The sequence below is a fragment of the Tamandua tetradactyla genome, chromosome 1 (genome assembly GCF_023851605.1).
Source record: "Tamandua tetradactyla isolate mTamTet1 chromosome 1, mTamTet1.pri, whole genome shotgun sequence".
Lineage (NCBI taxonomy): Eukaryota > Metazoa > Chordata > Mammalia > Pilosa > Myrmecophagidae > Tamandua > Tamandua tetradactyla.
In genome coordinates this window covers 19,348,790-19,370,281 of record NC_135327.1, presented here as the reverse complement: position 1 = coordinate 19,370,281, position 21,492 = coordinate 19,348,790, and the positions used below count along the sequence as shown (strand labels likewise).

General features: G+C 35.8%; 1 protein-coding gene across 2 annotated transcripts in view; it reads left to right on the top strand.

Moving 5' to 3' along the window:
- CBFA2T2 (CBFA2/RUNX1 partner transcriptional co-repressor 2) overlaps nt 1–21,492 on the top strand; it is a 208,890-nt gene that overhangs the window by 168,551 nt on the left and 18,847 nt on the right. For both annotated transcript variants that reach the window (XM_077111175.1, XM_077111168.1), the window contains exons 3-8: nt 7,824–8,065; nt 10,951–11,040; nt 15,109–15,290; nt 16,844–17,097; nt 19,811–19,896; nt 21,059–21,254. In XM_077111175.1, coding sequence (XP_076967290.1) covers nt 7,824–8,065; nt 10,951–11,040; nt 15,109–15,290; nt 16,844–17,097; nt 19,811–19,896; nt 21,059–21,254 — 1,050 coding nt within the window. The remainder of the gene's footprint in view (nt 1–7,823; nt 8,066–10,950; nt 11,041–15,108; nt 15,291–16,843; nt 17,098–19,810; nt 19,897–21,058; nt 21,255–21,492) is intronic.

The following is a 21,492-nucleotide window of genomic DNA, read 5'->3' as shown; positions in this document are numbered from 1 at the left end:
ACAAGCAAAAGAAAATATAGGGAAAAAATGGAAAATTATGAGCAGGGACTCAGGGAATAGAATGACAATACAAAGTGCATGAATATACGTGTTGTGGGTGTCCCAGAAGGAGAAGAGAAGGAAAAAGGAGAAGAAAAACTAATGGAGGAAATTATCGCTGAAAATTTCCCAACTCTTATGAAAGACTTAAAATTACAGATCCAAGAAGCGCAGTGTACCCCAAAGAGAATAGATTGAAATAGATGTACTCCAAGACACTTACTACTCAGAATGTCAGAGGTCAAAGAGAAAAAGAGAATCTTGAAAGCAGCAAGAGAAAAGCAATCCATCACACACAAGGGAAGCCCAATAAGACTATGTGTAGATTCCTCAGCAGAAACGAGAAGACAGTGGGATGATATATTTAAATTACTAAAAAAGAAAAACTGCCGACCAAGAATGCTATATCCAGCAAAACTGTCCTTTAAAAATAAGGGCGAAATTAAAACATTTTCAGGTGAAAAATCACTGAGTGAATTCGTGACCAAGAGACTGACTCTGCAAGAAATACTAAAGGGAGCACTAGAGGCAGATAGGAAAAGACAGGAGAGAGAGGTGTAGAGTAGAGTGTAGAAAGGAAGACCATCAGTAAAGGTAAAAAGAAGAAAAATTAGATACAACATATAAAATCCAAAAGGCAAAATGGTAGAAGAAAGTACTACCCATACAGTATTAACACTAAATGTTAATGGATTAAACTCCCCAATCAAAAGACATAGACTGGCAGCATGGATTAAAAAACAGGACCCATCTATATGCTATCTACAGGAAACACATCTTAGACCCAAGGATAAACAAAGATTGAAAGTAAAAGCTTGGGAAAAGATATTTCATGCAAATAACAATTAGAAAAGAGCAGGAGTAGCTATATTAATATCCAGCACATTAGACTTCAAATGTAAAACAGTTAAAAGAGACAAAGATGGACACTATGTATTAATAAAAGTAACAATTCAACAAGAAGACATAGCAATCATAAATATTTATGCACCAAACCAGAATGCTCCAAAATACACGAGGCAAACACGGAAAAGAGAAATAGACATGTCTACCATAATCCTTGGAGACGTTAATTCCACACTCTCATCAAAAGACGGAACATCTAGACAGAGGATCAATAAAGAAAAAGAGGATTTGAATAATACAATAAATGAGCTACAGACATTTATAGAACATTTCACCCCAAAACAGCAGGATACACCTTTTTCTCAAGTGCTTGTGGATGATTCTCAAGGATAGACCATATGCTGGCTCACAAAACAAGTCTCAATAAATTTAAAAAGACTGAAATCATACAAAACATTTTCTCAGATCATAAAGGAATGAAGTTGGAAATCAATAACAGGCAGAGTGCCAGAAAATTTACAAATATATGGAGGCTCAACAACACAGTCTTAAACAACCAGTGGGTCAAGGAAGAAATTAGTAGAGAAATCAGTAAATATCTTGAGGCAAATGAAAATGCCATCATGACCAAGGATGTCCACTATCACCACCGTTATTCAACATTGTGTTGAAAGTTCTAGCCAGAGAAGTTGGACAAGAAAAAGAAATACAAGGCATCAAAATTGGGAAGGAAGAATTAAAACTCTCACTGTTTGCAGATGATATGATACTAACTGTCGAAAACCCTGAAAAATCCACAGCCAAACTATACTAGAGCTTATACATGAGTACAGCAAAGTGGTAGGTTACAAGATCAACACTCAAAAATCTGCAGTGTTTCTATACACTAGTAATGAACAATCTGAGGGTGAAATCAAGAAAAGAATTCCATTTACTATTGCAACCAAAAGAATAAAATATTTAGAGTAAATTTTTCTAAAGAAACAAAAGACCTATACAAAGAAAACTCCACGAAGTTGTTAAAAAAAATCACAGAAGACCTAAATAGATGGAAGGGCATACCGTGTTCATGGATTGGAAGACTAACTATAGTTAAGATGTCAGTTCTACCTGAATCTACAGATTTAATGTAATACCGATTAAAATCCCAAAAACTTACTTTTCAGAAATAGAAAAACGAATAACCAAATTTATCTGAAAGGCCAAGGTGCCCCAAATAGCTAAAAGTATCCTGAGAAGAAAAGTGAACTTGGAGGTTTCACGCTACCTGACTTTAAGGCATATTATGAAGCTACAGTGGTCAAAACAGCATGGTACTGGCACAAAGATAGATATAGTGACGAATAGAATAGAGTATTCATATATAGACCATCTCGTCTATGGACAATTGATGTTTGATGAGGCAGTCAAGCCAACTCACCTGGGACAGAACGGTCTCTTCAATAAATAGTGCCTAGAGAACTGGATATCCATATACAAAAGAATGAAAGAGTACCCATATCTCACACCCTATACAAGAATTGACTCAAAATGGATCAAAGACCTAAACATTAGATCTAACACCATGAAACTGTTAGAAGAAAATGTAGGGAAATATCTTATAGGTCTTATACTCGCAGGCGGTTTCCTAGACCTTATACCCAAAGCAAGAGTATTGAAGAAAGAAATAAATAAATGGGAATTCCTCAAAATTGAACAGTTTTGCACATCAAAGAACTTCGTCAAGAAACTGAAAAGACAGCCTACACAATGGGAGACAATATTTGGAAATGATATATCTGATAAAGGTCTAGTATCCAGAATATATAAAGAGATTGTTCAACTCAACAACAAAAAGACAGACAACCCAATTACAAAATGGACAAAAGACTTGAACAGACACTTCTCAGAAGAGGAAATACAAATGGCCAAAAGGCACATGAAGAGATGTTCAACTTCCCTGGCTATTAAGAGAAATGCAAATTAAAACTACAATGAAATATCATCTCACACCCACCAGAATGGCCATTATCAGTGAAACAGAAAATGACAGGTGCTGGAGGGGATGTGGAGAAAGAGGCACACTTATCCCCTGTTGGTGGGATTGTCAAATGGTACAACCTCTGTGGAAGGCAATTTGGCAGTTCCTCAAAAAGCTAAATATAGAATTGCCATATGACCCGGCAATACCATTGCTATGTATCTACTCAGAGGACATGAGGGCATGGACACAAATGGACATTTGCACACCAATGTATATATAACAGTATTATTTACAGCTGTGAAGAGGAAACAGCTAAAATGTCCATGAACAGATGAGTGGCTAAACCAACTGTGGTATATACATACGATGGAATATTATGCAGCTATAAGACAGAATAAAGTTATGAAGTATGTAACAACATGGATGGACCTTAAGGACATTATGCTGAGTGAGATTAGCTAGAAACAAAAGGATAAATACTGTATGGTCTCACGGATATGAACTGACATTAGTGAATAAACTTAGAAATAGAGTAAGATATTGGGTAATTGGAGCTGAAGGGGTACAGATTATGCAACAGGACTGAATGTAAAAACTCAGAAATGGACAGCACAGTACCACCTAACTGTAATACAGTTAGTTATGTTAAAACACTGAATGAAGCTGAATGAGAATGATAGAGGGAGGAGGACTGGGGGCACAAATGAAATCAGAATGAAAGACAATAAAGACTGAGACAGTATAATCTAGGAATGCCTAGAGTGTGTAATGATAGTGACTAAATGTACAAATTTTTTAAATGTTTTTGCACGAGGAAGAACAAAGGAATGTCATTACTGCTGGGTGCTGAAAATAGATGGTAATTACTATTTCAATATTTTACCTTATGTGTGAGACTAAATAAAAATAAATGTTTATTTGGTACAAAATTTGTATTTTGACTAGTGCAGTTCCTAATATAACTTATGTGGACAGCTTAATTGAACACCGTAAATACATGGAACCTTGTGTAGGACATGAGATTTTGTTGGTTTGTCCAGAGTGATGCCCCAGTAAATGCCAGAGTGATTTGAACAGTGAATAAAAAAGTATTTGCAATGTCCCTTTCAGGGAATGGTGAGAAAGGGGGAAAATTCAACTTCCCCAAGTTGAATTCTTGATATTCTCACAAGCAGTGTGGACAAACAATGCTATAGGCTGAACCCCCAGTCGTGGGGTTTGTTCATATGAAACTTAACCCCACAAAGCATGGGTCAAGTCTACTTAAAATTTAGGCCTAAGAGTCACCCCCAAGAGAGCCTCTTTTGTTGCTCAGATGTGGCCTCTCTCTCCAGCCAACACAACAAGCAAACTCACCACCCTCTCCCTGTCTACGTGGGACATGACTCTCAGGGGTGTGGACCTTCCTGGCAACATGGGGCAAAAATCCTGGAATGAGCTGGAACTCAGCATCAAGGGATTGAGAAAACCTTCTTGATCAAAAGGGGGAAGAATGAAATGAGACAAAATTAAGTGTCAATGGCTGAGAGATTCCAAACAGAGTGGAGATGTTATCCTGGAGGTTATTCTTACGCATATAATAGATATTACCTTGTTAATCAAGATGTAATGGAGAGGCTGGAGGGAACTGCCTGAAAATACGGAGCTGTGTTCCAGTAGTCATGTTTCTTGATGATGATTGTGTAATGATATAGCTTTCACAATGTGCTTGCGTGATTGTCAGAACCTTGTGTCTGATGCTCCTTTTATCTACCTTATCAACAGACGAGTAAAACATATGGAATAAAGATGAATAATAGGAGGAACAAATGTTAAAATAAATTTAGAGTGAAATGCTGGTGATCGGTGAGGGGGAGGGGTGGGGGTATGGTATGTATGAATTTTTTTCTGTTTTCTTCTTATTTCTTTTTCTGAATAGATGCAAATGTTCCAAGGAATGATCGTGATGATGAATCTTCAACTGTGTGATGATATTTTGAATTACTGATTATATATATGTAGAACGGAATGATCAAAAAATATGAATGTTTGTGATTGTTGTTTTTTGGTATTTAAAAAAAATTTTTAATTACGAAAAAATGAATTTAGTACATGGAAATGCTAGTGATCAATGAAATGGAGTGATAAGAGGTATAGAAAAAAAATAGGGGAAACCAAGGCTAAAAAATATTGGGTAGATGGAAATACTAACAATCAGTGAGAGGGTGGAATAAAGGAGTATGGTAGGTATGAATTTTTTTCTTTTTATTTCTTTTTCTAAATTGATGCAAATTTTCTACGAAATGATCATGGTGATGATCACATACAACTATGGTGATGATCACATACAACTATGTGATGATATTGTGACTTATTGATTATATACCAAGAATGGAATGATCATATTGTAAGAATGTTCATATTTGTATGTTGTTATGTTTGAAAAATAAAAATAAAAAAAGCATTTGCAAAGTCCCCTTGGGGAAATGATGAGAAAGAGGGGAAATTCAGCTTACCCATTTGGAGAAGGCCTGATATTTTCGCAAGCAGTGAAGACCAGAAAAATCAATTGGCTGAACCCTCAGTCTTGGGGTTTGTTCACGTGAAACTTATCCCCACAAAAGATAGGCTAAACCTACTTAAATTTAGGCCTAAGAGTCACCCCCCAGAGAACCTCTTTTGTTGCTCAGACCTGTGGCCTATCTCTCAGGCAACATGGCAAGCGAACTCACTGTCCACCCCCTCTCTAAGTTGGACATGACTCCCAGGAGTGTAAACCTCCCTGGCAACTTGGGACAGAAATCCTAGAATGAGCTGGAATTCAGCATCAAGTGACTGAGCAAATTGTGGACTGAAAGGGGAAAGAGAGAAATGAAACAAAATAAAGTGTCAGTTGCTGAGAGATTTCAAATTGAGTCAAGAGGCCCTGGAGATTATTCTTATGCATTATGTGGGTGACCCCTTTTTAGTTTAGAGTGTATTGGAGAGGCTAGAGGGAAGTACCTGAAACTGTAGAGCTGTGTTCCAGTAGCCATATTTCTTGATGATGATTGTATAATGATACAGCTTTCACAAAGTGACTGTGTGATTGTGAAAACCTTGCGTCTGATGCTCCTTTTATCTATGGTATGGACAGATGAGTAAAAAATATGGATTAAAAATAAATAATGGGGGAACAAATATTAAAATTAATTGGGTAGAGGGAACCACTAGTGGTCAATCAGAGGGAGGGATAAGAGATATTGTATGGTATGTATGAGGTTTTTTTTATTTCTTTTTCTGGAGTGATGCAAATGTTCTGAGAAATGATCATGGTGATGAATATACAACTATGTGATGATATTGTGAGGCATTGATTGGACACCAAGTATGGAATGTTCATACATTAAGAATGTTTGCATTGTATGTTGATTGGTTTTATTAATAAAAATTTGTAAAGAATGATGAGATCAACTGATGAGTAGAAGGGTGAATTGTAGTATACACATATGATGAAATTTTGCGCAGTTGCAGGAAGAAATGAAGTCACGGGGCATGCAACAACGTGAATGAAACTTTAAGACATTATGTTGAATGGAATAAACCAGAAATGAAAGGAAAAATATTATATGTTCTTTGAAAAATAGTTTGTTCATTTTTTTTTTAACTAGTTTAAAGTCAAAAGCATAGGTTATCAGGAAATAGAAAGATGGTAGAGATTGGACAATTGGAGCTTAAAAAATACAGGATGTTTGATAAGGTTGATTGTAAAGGTTCAGAAATGGATAGCACAATACTATGTGATGGTGACACAATGCTGTAAGCGTAATTAACAAAGCAGAGTGTGAGGTTGAAAGAAGAAGACCAGAAGGAATGTTAGAGGATAAAAATCAGGACTGTATAACGCAGTGACAATGATGGTAGTTAATTGTTCAAATATAAGAAAGTTCTTACATGAACTAGGACATACATATGTCACTATTATGTGATGTTAGTAATAGGGTGGTATATAGCAAAAAATACGATTAATGCAAACCAAATCTATAGCTAATAGTAATGATGTAATATTCATCAGAACTAAATGTCAATATTAGAGGCATATAAGCGGTATGGGATTTTTTTTTTTCTGGAAGGAATGAGAATGTTCTTATATTGAATGTTGTGCTGAATGCATAACTACATAATTATACCAAGAGCCATTAATTGTACATATAGGATCAATCATATTGTGTGTGAATAAGACTGTTTGAAAAAAGAATGATGGGAAAATATCATTACTTTCACATATTGTAATTACTTTCATATATTGAAATTTAAGCAAAAAAATACAGAATCGGAGTGTACTGAATGAAATTTAGAAGATGCTTTTTAGAGTGACCAAGAATTTGCCGGCATTAATCTAGCGCTGTTAACAGATAGAAAAACTAATCCTATGGATATGAATAGTCAATTGTGGAAGTTATATACACACACCTTATTATTAGAATAGGTCATTAAACCTATAGCTTAGAAATAATAACCCTTGTATTAGAACAGTTATCTGTTTTCTGTCTGTCTGTTCATGTGTCTACCTCTGATTGTCTGCTTAGCTTCTTGGGGACCCTGAGTCTGGGATGCCGATGCTGTGTAAAAGATGAACATGGGTGTTTACTACCTGGAAAGATGTATTCTTCCAAACTCTGTCTCAAGCAGTAGTACCTGGTGCAGGAAATCTTTCTTAGAAACTGCTCACCCTGCCCATGGCACCTATAGAGTTAGATTTCGCTTCACCCTGCCTTCGTGATACTCTATGCACACTTCTGTTCTAGTATGTTATTCTGTAATTATTTTCATCCGGTCTTTCTCACAATGCAAAAATCTCATTGAAGGCAGGATACTGAGACTTGATTAATTTGTGAGCTCATGCTTTATAAAATTTGAACAAATGAATGTGCAAGATAGCAAACAAAAAGAAATTAGCAAAGATCCCTCTGTTTTTGTACTTGAATTAAGTTTTTTATTTTGATTTCCTTTTTAGTAAGCAATGGAATCAACCATTCCCCTCCTACACTGAATGGAGCTCCATCACCACCACAAAGGTTCAGCAATGGTCCTGCATCTTCCACATCATCTGCACTAACAAATCAGCAATTGCCAGCTACTTGTGGTGCTAGACAGCTCAGCAAGTTGAAGCGGTTTCTCACTACACTTCAGCAGTTTGGCAATGATATCTCACCTGAGATTGGGGAGAAAGTGCGGACTCTTGTTCTAGCTCTGGTGGTAAGTATAGCCTAACTATTGTTAAACCTGCCTGAGTGTATGACTCAGAATAAAAGCCAGCAAAGAAGTTGTAGGTGTATTTCTGCTGATTCCCAAGCCTATAATAAGGTGGTAAATTCTACAGTTAATGTATAAACCTGTTGAATTGTGAATTTCATGATTACCTTATTTATTAGAGAAACATAAAGTCTGTAATGTTTACCCTATTATTTCTTATAGTGTTGATTTAATTCCTATAAGCATATTTAAATTTGTTTTAAGACTAGTTTCTACAGGCATAGTGAAGTTGAGCAAGTTTCATTCATTTAGTGCCTGATGCTTTGTTTGACACCAAAAAGAACTTGTCAAATTATAAGTTTCATGATCTAAGTAAATAGTATCAAGGAGATCACATTTTGCAGCTCCTCATTCATATTCATGAGGAGAATTTTCAGGGTACTCGATTTTTGTTTCTGTGCATAGCACAGTGAACCTGTGGTATGTAGAGTGATTTTTTGACATTGGGAGAAATACTCTCAGTATATATAAGCACAGTACTGCCAGTTTCCATTGTTTCTGAATTGAAATTTTCAAGATTTACCTCCAGGAAAAGCTTTCAGTTCTCTTTCATGTTAGTTTCTGTAAGTCATAAAGAGATGAATCACACTACCAAACCCTAGTGCAATTCTCAAAGTGTAGTCTGGGCACTCCTGGGATTCCCCAAGGCCCTTTCAGGGGATCCAGTAAGTCAAAACTATTTTCATAACAATACTAGATGTAACTTGCCTTTTTTGCTCTTATTCTCTCTTGAGTGTACAGTCGAATTAACCCAGTGGCAACAGAACTTGATATCACAAGACTTTAAATGAAGCAGCAAATGAGAATCCAGCTGCCTTCTTTTAAGCTGCACGTTAGAGAGAATTGCAAAACTGTAAAACAGTACCACTTTCACACAAAGTAAAAATGTAATAAATGACTTTTTTTTCCATTTATGAGGTTCAGTCCCTATTGTTATAGATAGCTGTAGATTGTTCATTTTCATTTCTATGCAATATTTTATTGTAGGAATATACCCAATTTATTCATGTTGCTGTTGATGGACATCTACGTTGTTTGTAATTTGGGGCACTGTCAGGAGTCCTGTGTTGAGATTTGCTAGAAGGAGTTACAGGAGTTGGCTATAGTTGTGTTCACAGCTAAAATATTTAATACAAGGGCATGGTAAGGGTATATAGCTGGATCATAAAGAAAAAAGACACAGGTAGAGTTTGGAGGAATCTTTGGTCAGGCTTCCATTTTTGAGGCCTCGTTATATTTATTATATTCATTGTAATAAAGATTAAAAAGATTATCATTCTCTTACACTAAATATTTATTTCTGACCTTTGCTTCCATTGTAAACATGTCAAATATGTAAAACAAGAACTAAGTTAAAGTTTTCTGTTTTGTTTTTTTTTGGAGGGTGCATGGTCCAGGAATCAAACCTGGGTCTCTTGCATGGAAGGAAAGCATTCTACCACTGAATCACCCATGCATCCTCAGTTAAAGTTTTAAATATTTTTTTTTGGGTGTGAAATGAACTGTGAACATTTTCATCTAACAATGACTAAATTGGGTATACTCTTTTAACCTGAAAAAAAAAATACCTTCAATTTAAGTTAAAAATGTCCACTGTAAAAATACAAATGTATAGCCAACAAAAAACACACCCACACAAAAATGCAAATGTATTGAAATGTTCCACTTTCCAAATATACATAATTTCAATCCCAGAAATAACTGCTGCTGTCATTGTTCTTCAGACTTGTAAAATACTTGTATAAATGTATGTGTGTCATAAATGGATTCTTGGAAAACACATTGTTGTTTCAGATTTTTTCACTTTTCCTCATTAATACAGATAAAGCTGTGCCCTACCCCAACCTCCACTTATGTGTTCTCACTATATTATAATGTTTTATGCAGTTTAGTGTTTGTGGTCCTTTATGTTTTCCTTTTTCATTCTTAAGAAGCAACAGTGTGTTGTGAATAATTCGTATGTTATATCTTTGAACACTTGATTTTCTAAAAATAAATTCCTAGAAGTGCTGGTTGCTTTTTCTGGGGAGTAGGAATTCAGATGAAAGCCCAATATTTATTTATTTATAGCTTGTTGTTAACGTCCTGTGTTCCAGGGATTGAAATGAAAATGTTCTGTGAACTCTGAGGAAAATATTTTCACTTGTTTTTTCACTTTAGCAGAAGTGGAGAGATTCCTAGTTTAAAGTCTAGACTTTTGAGTAAATGCAGGGAAGTGCTAATAACGTTTCTGACACGGTGGTAAAAATTTACCCAATGGAAGTCTGCCTATATGGAGTTGTTCTGATAGACAAACAGAACACTTAAGGCTAGAAAGCACCTGTTGTTCTCTTTTGCATTTTTGCTGTTGTTAACTTCCTGTTTAGAAGATATGCTGAGAAGTAGGCAGAAACTTTGAAAGAGATTAACCTTTGACAGCTGAGGCCCTAAGTTGTTGAGCCCAGACAGTATCTTTAAAGTTGACATACTGGGCATAGTCAGGATCTGTTCAGCATTCTTAGTAACACTGTAAGTGAATCTCTCAATAAGAGGGACCTGAGTGACTCTTGTCACAGTAATGAGGAAGGCACTGTATATTCTGCAGCCCAGGCTGCTGGTCATAGATGAGCATTTAGATTTGAGGTGGCAAGGAAGAGGAGAATCAAGAAGGCAGTGTTTCTTTCATTCTAGTAAGGGAAACATAATGTGGTTAACCTTTGAGAGGGGTCCAAGGTCTCCAGTAGTGCTCTTGAAAAATATCCTTTTCCTCATGAAAAGGGCTCAGTGCTGTCAGATTTATATTGAAGTGCCCAGTTTTGGAGATTGAACAATATTATTTGTCTTTTCAGAACTCAACAGTAACAATTGAAGAATTCCATTGTAAGCTTCAAGAGGCCACAAACTTCCCTCTTCGCCCTTTTGTGATTCCATTCCTCAAGGTAGGTAATTCTTTCAAATTTAATTTCACCTTCAATAGTTCCTGAAGATCTGCTGAATCCCTCTTCTGTGGTTTAAATAATAAATCACGTTGTCATGATACATTTTCATGTCTTTATTTGAAGCTGGTAGCAGGATGTGAATATATTCTGCAGAGAAGCCTCATGCTTGATGAAATGAGAATTGTAAAAGCTTTGAGTTATGGTCTGTGCACAGACCCTACTGGTAGGAAGTAGGAGTATAAGGTAAGTATGGCAGTGGGGTTGAGCTGGGCTCTTAGCAAGGAAATAAAAATGTTAGATTTGAAGAAAGCTCAGAGATAAACCGATCACCGGCGAAGGAATTTGTTCAGGCACCAGCATGGTGCAGAGTTTAAGTCAGACTTCAGCCCACTCGGGTAGGATAATGGAGGATCTTTTATATTTGAGGGACTAGCTGGGTAATAAATGGCGTTTGCTGAGGGGAGCAACAGGAAAGTACCTTGGCCCAAAGGAGGGATCCTATTTCAACAGAAGACCTTGAGCCATTGGATGAGGGAGGGTAGGGAGTACAGATTGAAATGTGGATGGAACAGCCCATTTCGATATCTCCTAGGTGTCAGTGGGGGGTGGCTTCTGTTATTTTTGCCCCTTGTTCAGGGGTCCAAGCCTGTTATTCCAACACTTAGCAAAGAATTAACTGGACTCTGACTCTTTTGAGTATAACCAAAAGAGGAGAGAAGGCTCTGAGAGGAGGCAGGTGAACAACAGAGAGGCCTTTGCTTTTTGGACTTAGCCTTAGGGCAGGAGAGGATATGGGAGGGCAATGTATGTGCCTCCCCAAATTCTATCTAGTCTTTTCTAATAATGTCCTCTACAATTAATGTTCCCTGAAAACATTAATTTTCAGGAACTCAGTTCTAAGTTACCATGCTTACCTGATATGTGAGGTGTTGTCATGTTTATACTGAATATGCTCATTTTAAAAGAATTTTTTATTTTTAAATAATTTTCTGCTTACAGAAAAGTAAAATCCCTATATATCCTTTACCCAGATTCTCCAAACATTGACATTTTACCACATGTGTGCTATCATTCTCCCTCCATCTTTCTGTTTTTTTTTTTCCTTTGGAAACATTTGAGAGTAAATTGCAGACACCATACTCTAAATTCTTTTGCAAATTATCAAATCGGGAAATTAACAATGCTACAATACTAAAGGCCTATCTATAGTCTTAGTATAGTCTTATTATAGTCTTAAAACACGTTATTTGTGTTTACCAATTGATCCACTAATATTCTTTACAGCAAAAGAAAAACACCTTTGGTGGGAGGGGATGAGTTCCTGGATCCTATTAAGGATTACACGTTGCATTAAATTGTCAAGTATATTTATTCTTCTTTAATCCGATATAGTTTCTCAGTCTTTCGTGATCTTGACATTTTTTTTAAGAGTATAGGGTAGTTATTTTATAGAATGATCCTTAGTTTAGGTTTTTCTGATGCTTCTTCATGATTAGAATTAGGTTATACATTTTAGGGAGAAATACTAGGTATAACAGTGCTGCTATCACCTCATGCTATTAGAAGGCATAGATATTAATTTATCCCATAATTGGTGATGTTTACTTTGATCTTTTCATTAAGACAGTGTTCGCCAGGGTTTCCCACTGTGAAGTTACTGTTTTTTCCTGTTAAAGATTAGTTTTCAATAAAAAATAATGATTCAGACAGATTGAAAAAAATGAATGTGGCAAAGATTTTATTTAATTTCTTATTAATGAGGGAATTAGTAAAATGTTACAACCATTTCAAAGAAGAATCCAAAGAATGGATATTATTGATGAGGAGTAGTGATATGAATGGGTAACAGACAAACGCAGTAGGTTTTGCCATAGTGGACAAAGGAAGTCAGTTGAACCTCTACTGGACATAATTTGCATGTATTTAGACAAGGGTGGTTTTGCATTGCTATCAGTTATCTATAACGTGCAGAGTTGTAAAATAGTTTAGAAAGCGCAATTCAGATACTGTGTGCTCTTAACTAGGAGTAGAGAAAGTATGACTAAATCCAGGCCCCCGTGTGGTTGCATAATAGTCCTGGAGCTAAGAATGGTTTTTACAGATGAGCAGTTGCAGTTGATTTGGTAATAAGGAATACTAACTTTAAATCCTAATAAAACTAAATGTTATCCCCTGTCCATCCTCTTTCCCCAAATAAGAATTCCATTCTTAGTAGTAGTGGATGTCATTACGAAAAATTACTTGTTACTATTACATTTTGAATTTTGTCAATTTACCATTTGTGGACATTTGTTTCTTTTATTAAGTACCTCTATAATCTCTTTAATTTTGTCTCTTGATCCACAAAGCCTCAAATACATACTATCTGACCAAAATAAATATGCCCCTTTTCCCCTCTGAAGTTACTATTAACTTCAGAGGGGAAAAATTTTTCTCTTCAACAAACATTTATTGAGTTACTATTACTATCACCTTTTGTTCATTTTCTAAGAAAATGTAGCGGCATCAAAAAGATTTTTTATCTTGTAAACCTACAACTTCTATAATTAAAAAAATGAGGGTGGTCATCTTTACTGGTGTCCTTAATACCACTTATTAAAAACTTTTAAAGTTAGAGCATATAACATACCTACAGGAAAACGTTTATGCCTTAGGTGCACAGCTTGTATTGTGGCTCTATTCAAATAGCATTGAAACCTCAGCATCTCAAGGCAGTCTTTGATGCCTTTATCAGCTCTGAAACAGCTGTGCTAGTTCTATCTTGATCTCCTTTCTGTGTGTCAGAGCTGGTAGACAGTTCCCCAGGAATCTAGAATCAGGAAATATTTGTGAAATTTGTGTTAATAAGAAATAATTTGCATCTTTCTTTATTCATCAGAGGGCACATGTCACAAATGTAATGATATGACATGGTATTCCTTTCGATTAAGGTTGTTTTATAGTTGCAGCAAGATTGAGGTTATAGAATTGACTACAGTCTTTTAACAAGTGTTTTATTTAGTCAAATTCCCTGTACTTAACTGTGTTATTTTGGAAAACAGCATGAGGTAGGTTGTTATGGCAGCTTTTTGGCTAGCATTTGGGATTTTGTCAATTTATCTCTGCTTTAAAACAGTCGCTAATTATGGTGCTTGCTAAATTAACCCTTGGTGAAGGGATGACTGCTTGCATGTATTAAACCTCTGCTTTTTTTTTTCTTGCTCATCTGCTTCTCTTGAATAAAAGCCTTCTATTATGGGCTCAGCATGAATTGTTTTTAAATATGGGGGGAGCATTTCTTATTTTATGTTTTTCTTTTAATATAGGGAATACATGAAAAGTAAATTTTATGTATGAAGGTATTAAAGTTATGAATTTTCAAAGATATATATAGTCTTTTTTTACATGATTTATAGCCGCGTTAAAAGTTTTTACATATTAGAAAAGGGAAAATATCAGTGTATAATTAACTAGGAAGAATCTTATGTACCAAAGCCTAGTCTGAAATTTGTTACCTTCATTCCTATCACTCACACTGTTCCTTATCAAAATCCCATGTTACAGCTAAACCATAATAATCACCATTTCCAGAATTCCATGGCAGCTATCATAGAGAACATGAAGGGAAAGATTGTTTCAGCAGTGCTGTTAGACATGGATTGGAATTCAGAAGAGAGAAACCATGGCTAACAGTGATAGGCAGGGAAAGAGTGAATTCCTCATACTCCTCTGTCGGCAGTAGTAAGTGTCTTAACTGACAAAAGTCTTAAAAAAATACATAACATTTAAAAATTTTTCTCTTCAACAAACATTTATTGAGCTTTGATTTTGTAAGAGGCTACAACGGTGAATAAGGCACCTTCCTTAAGGAAAGTTACATCTTACGGGGACAAGAGACAAATCATCCAGTAATTCAAATATAGTATAATAGATATTGTAGAAGAGGCCTATGAGCATCAGACTGACAAGGACCTGGGGCTTTTGTTTAGTATCCTTTGATTTGTGAGAGAGCCTTTTGAGGTGCTGAGCCCTATGTATAGGCCCTAATGGTGAGAAAACTGCTCCCAGCCACTACCTCCTCTTTTCAAGGCCAACCTTCCTCTGCTGCAGCGAGAACTGCTGCACTGTGCTCGGGCTGCCAAGCAGACCCCATCCCAGTACCTGGCTCAGCACGAACATCTTCTGCTCAATACAAGTATTGCATCTCCTGCTGACTCTTCCGAGCTGCTCATGGAGGTACATGGAAATGGCAAGAGGCCCAGTCCCGACAGGTAAGCAGAGAACTTTGTTGTTCTTGCTTTCCTAAAACCACTCTTTCTCCTTTGCTTGTACAAGATTGCTGTGGTTGTTGAAAGTTATAGTTAGTGTCAGAATTTCTAAGGTTAGTTTGCTTTGTTCCAACATAAAACAGGGGAGTAAGTCTGAGAGTAGTTCCCAGACATGAATATTTTTCAAAAACTCCTCAGATGAACCTTCTCAACCAAAGGGGGAAGAGTGAAATAAGACTGTCAATGGCTGAGAGATTCCAAACAGACTCGAGAGATTATTCTGGAGGTTATTCTTATGCATTAAGTAGATATCACCTTGTTGTTCAAGATGTAGTGGAGAGGCTGGAGGGAACTGCCTGAAAATGTAGAGCTGTGTTCTAGTAGCCATGTTTCTTGATGATGATTGAATGATGATATAGCTTTCACAATGAGACTCTGTGAATGTGAAAACTTTGTGTCTGATGCTCCTTTTAGCTACTATATCAACAGAAGAGTAGAACATATGGAATAAAAATAAATAATAGGGGGGAACAAATGTTAAAATAAATTTAGTTTGAAATGCTAGTGGTAAATGAAAGCGAGGGGTAAGGGGTATGGTATGTATGATCTTTTTTTTCTCTATTATCGTTTTATTTCTTTTTCTGTTGTCTTTTTATTTCTTTTTCTAAATCGATGCAAATGTTTTAAGAAATGATGAATATGCAACTATGTGATGATATTAAGAATTACTGGTTTATATGTAGAATGGAATGATATCTTAATGTTTTGTTTGTTAATTTTTTTAATTAATAAAAAAAGTTAAAAAACAAAACAAAACAAAAAACTCCTCAGATGACTTTGTATAACCCCTAGTGAGAAGCCTCTGCTCCAGAGCATTCTGTATATCCACTGCTCCAATACCATAAGTGTAACTTGTTAAATGCATTTTTTTCTGGTGTGTGAAGTTCTGCAAAAGTATGACAATTACTGGTATTTGTTATACACCTTTATTGAACAGATTAATATATGAATTTATTCTAGAAAATACAATATGAATGGTTACTACCATATTCTATGATTTTTCAAGGAAGCAGTATTTTAACAACAGTGAATTTGTTATTGAAGCTGAGTGACTGAAAACCCTGCCAACTCACAAGTGAATTAGTTAAGTGAGCCTTTTTTCTCCCTTTTAGGGAATTATTTATTTAACCTCTATAGTAACGAATTTCACCTCAAAATATCCCTCAATATAATTAAACTTTATAACCTTCCATGTTCCTATCACATAAGGCACTGCTGTCATCTCCTTATTATTCTCTCCTTTGCTTCATGAGGGTTAGATCTTACTGCCTGATTATGGATGAATTTGCCCTCATTTTTCATGCTGGAATAAATCAGCAATTTACATTATTAGCCTGGTCCCTGAAGACATTTTCAGTTCGTACCTCTTATACATATTACTCCTTACAGTCTTCCTGTCTAAGAAAGCACTTAGCACAAAGTAGGTACTTAGGAACTGTTTGCATGCATGAACATTTGCCAACAGGCTTAGACATGTATTTCTGTTACTTCTACAGAAGAGAAGAGAATAGTTTTGAAAGAGATACAATACCTCCTGAGCCTCCTGCCAAGAGAGTGTGTACCATCAGCCCTGCTCCCCGACACAGTCCTGCCCTCACTGTGCCTCTCATGAATCCTGGAGGCCAGTTCCATCCCACACCACCACCTCTTCAGCACTACACCTTAGAAGATATTGCAACTTCACATCTGTATCGTGAACCCAGCAAAATGCTGGAGCACCGGGAAGTTCGCGATAGACACCACAATCTTGGTAAGTAACGTAAGCAACACGGTATTGATATAAAATCAGATCGAATCCTTGGGATTTTTTCCTACTTAGTGAGAAAATAAAATAATATCATCATTGTTTTTTTGCCACTGAAAATAAAAAACAATACTATACAAAAAAGAAGAATATTAAAGTTGTAGTTAAACTCATTTGAAATTGATCCTACTTCATACTTTTTTGCTACTATTGTTGTATGGTAAATTCAGACTCTCCATCATATGGAGAGTCTGAATAAATTAAAATCAGCTTGAGAAAAATAGCAAAATGAATGCAGTGATAAATGGAAATTAAAATTTAGGGAATATTTAAGAGTAAAGGGATATCATGCCTATGACTTATTCTCAGATGACTCATGGGAAAAAAACAGAATAATAAGGAAATGAGATAAAATATTAACATTTGGGAAATACAGATAGAAGGAGAATTTTTATACTGTTATAAGTAACTAGAATTCTTTACACTATTCTTGAAAATTTTCTCTAACAATTTATGTCAGAATAAAAAGTTCATAAATTATTCAAGAAAGATGTCTTAAAGGTGAAAGAGAACATGGCTATTTAGTTCATAAGGTTAGGCATATCTAATTTTAAATCTTGACTCTCATCCTAACAAGCTATGGTGTCTTAGGCAAGTTTGTTAGCCATTCTGAGCCTCAGATTACTCATTTTTAAAATGGAAATAACACCACCATCCCTGTTGGGTTGTTATTAGACATTATCATGTTATTAGTGCCTGGCAGATGGTCCTTTAATAGCCATTAAACTTGGGAAAGAAAAAAAAATCCCCTACCAAATCTCAAAGAAAACCAGTTTTGGACAGCTCTTTGTCATATACTTTTTACATTCATTATCTCCCACAAGTTTACTGCTGAAAGTTCTTTGGAGTTTAAATGCTGAGTATCTGTACCACAATAGTGAACCAGCGTACTACAACATAGCTTCCAGGGGATTCCCTATGTTTTCTTTGGCGGAGTACTCTGTGGAGTAAAAAAATTGAAATACGCTTGCCCTGACCACCTCTGACTTAGGCTTTTTGGTACCTCAGCGGCTTGGACTACAATTGGACCCTGGTTTCATGCAATGGTAGCTGAGTGATGGCAGCTATGGCAGCAGTGGTGTTTACAGCTGTCAAAATTTATTGAATTTTAAATACTTCAGGTTGTGTTTTGCTTTTTTATTATCTCATTTAATCGTCTCACCAGTCCCATGTGATATTTAACCCCTTTTTAGAAATGAGAGAGAGATAAAGGAATTGTGGCTAGCAGGTAGTGGAGACAAGATCCAGGTTCTTGCTCTATGATGCCCGAAGCTTTGTCCATGTGTTGTGAGGGCTCCCATAGCAACTTCCTGCATAGTGCAAATCCTTTTTTTCCAATTCCCTTCTAAAACACCCCTGTGCCTCCCTTTTTATCTCTGGAAAATTAGGTTTGTTATTGATTTCTTCTATATCCATATACATTTTTTTGTCAGTTTGCTTTGTTACTGAGAGAAGTGGTTAAAATCTAGCTATAATTGCAATTTTGTGAGATTTTCTGTGTATGTCTAACCATTTTAGGAAAACTATTCATCTTGTGTACTTTGAGTACCTTTAATCATCTACCTTGGTGGTTTCTTTTAGATTCAGCCATTTGTTTGCCAGTCCTTGGTTACAGATTCCTTAATTTTCACCAGTTCTTTTGAACATGTATATATACCCTGTACCATGGTTCTTGGCTCTTACCAAACCAGTCATCCCCGCACTTCCTGTCTTTTTTTTTTCCCTGTCTTTTTTCAGACAAATATAGTACCCACTTTACATTCCTAAAATGAAATTTATGGATACTAAAACCTATCTTAAACTCATAATTTTAGGATCAATATTCAATCTTAACTATAATAGGTAAGAAAATATTTTATAATAAAATGTAAAAGGAAAGTATTTTATGGTAAATAATGTTAAGGCTTAGGCATGATGACACCAGAATATATTAAATAGTCAGATGCTTGAGTTGTTATATTAGCAGTTTAAATACTGTGAGCAGTATTGCCATGTGTGACATGATTTTTCAAAATGGTGGGCAATTCTTGGTTGAATATTCTTTTCATTCACACAGTCATAACATTCCTGGAAATTTCAGTATCTATCAAAACTGTGCGAAAATTTTTGAAATGAGGATACCACCACCACCCCTGCTGGGTTGTTATTAGACATTATCTAATAACATTTGGGCAGTACTCTATTTCAGAGTAGTTGTACCAATATGTACTCTACATATGGAGGCTAAGCATTTGCATTATTATATAAGCCACATATCTGTCAACTATTTAGTGTCATCTCACATTTTAATTTTTTCCAATATGTAGTGATGATATGGTATTGCAGTGGTTTCTATGACAGTTTCTTTACTATTTATAAGTTTAAATATATTTTCATATTTTGTTGTGCCATTTGTACTTTCTTGTCTGTGACATACCTGTTTATTTCTCTTCCCTGTTTTTCCTTTGGGCTCTTTGTCTCTCACAACTGATCTGTAGGAGTTCTTTATATATTCTAAATAGCAATCTTTTGTTGGTTATGTTTCATTTTATGGGCCCCACACCCCATTAACAATCACTGCCTTAATTGCATGCTCAAATAATGTATCTGTATTTACTTTGAAGAATTCTATTCTATATTCTTCCCTGTATTTCCAGATTTTATTTCTTATTTCTAATAGGTCTGAATGGAGGCTATCAAGATGAGTTGGTAGACCACCGTTTGACAGAAAGGGAATGGGCTGATGAGTGGAAACATCTTGATCATGTAAGAATCTTATAATTTTCCTTTTTATTCTTCATATATTTATGACTTTCATTCTTAATATTATTAGTAGTTAATTTTGTGGGTATACGCATGACATGAAATATCTATAACCATAATCTCTTGGAATGAGCCTCTTCCTTGAATAATACCCAGTTTATTCGGCCAATACATAGGAGCTGGTGTCCACCAATGTAAAAGCAAGTGCTCATTTGTTGATATCAAATGATTTTTATCTTTGCGGTCCTTTTGAGTAGGTTGCATTAATTTCACTGTGGCTTTTTCCCCAAGCAGGTAAAATCTGTTTTGAGGCAAACCTTCCAGAACTTGCATGGCATTGTTATGTGAATATATCATTCAGTAAAAGCTGATTTATCCACTATTCCCTCAGCTAGAGTTACTTCCAAAACTCTGTGCTGGATTGATCCCTTCAAGTAAGAAACCAGATGAAGTTCTGTAATCCAGTGGTTAAGAACATAGGTTTGTAAATTCAGGTCCCAGCTTTACCACTTCCTACATTGTGAGCTGGGCAAGTTGCTTAATGTCTTTTAGCTTTAGTTTTCATTTCTTAAAAAAAAAAGAGTGCTGCATATTTGAATTCACAAGAGGTTTGTAAAGTTTGAAATAATGTGCTTATCACTAGGCCTGGCATATAGGAAGTGTTAAGAAAATGGAGCTCCAAATACAAATGTGAATTAGTACACTGATACAGAATATAAGCCCAAGTTCTCATTCCCATTGAAAAGTAAGAGTTCCCCTCACACTTAATAGGGAAGAGAAGATTTAGTACCTCCTTGAGATTTCATGCAAAGTTTTTCCTCCTTGGGTAATATTGTCCCTGGACATTATTTCTCCAATTGCATACTAGATAAATCTCCAACTTTATCTGATGACTTGGTATGTTAGGCAGAGATATAAAGACCAGAGGAAGTGGTCTTTAAGGGACCATGTTATAGCTTAGCTTTTTTGAAATCCAAATATATATATATAATATATTTTTTTAAAGAGGCAGTAAAAAAGACTTTGAAATATAAACTTGATTTTCTTAAACCTGTAAAATACTCAAGCTTTTATTCTCCATATTTTGTTTACCTGTTGTTGGCTGTCATCATTGGTTGTTTACATTTCCTCGTCTCTTCTGTTTCTGACTTTCTCTCTGGTTCAGGCCCTGAATTGCATTATGGAAATGGTAGAAAAAACAAGGCGTTCCATGTCAGTTCTGCGGCGCTGTCAGGAATCTGATCGTGAAGAACTCAACTACTGGAAAAGGCGATACAATGAAAACGCTGAGATGAGGAAAACAGGGAGTGAGTTGGTCTCCAGGCAGCACAGCCCTGGGAGTGCAGATTCTCTCAGCAATGGTAAGGGGAGAGTCTGAAGGGAACCCCAAATAACTATCAGCCTTGGACGCTCACCTAAGATAACAAGGAAGGCTATTTTTTTTTCAACTTTTTTTATTATGAAACATATATGCAAAAAATCAATACATTTCACAGTATATTTTAACAAGTAGTTAGAACAGATTTCAGAGTTTGGTATAGGTTACTGTTCCACAATTTTAGGTTTTTCCTTCTAGCTGCTCTAAGACACTGGAGACTA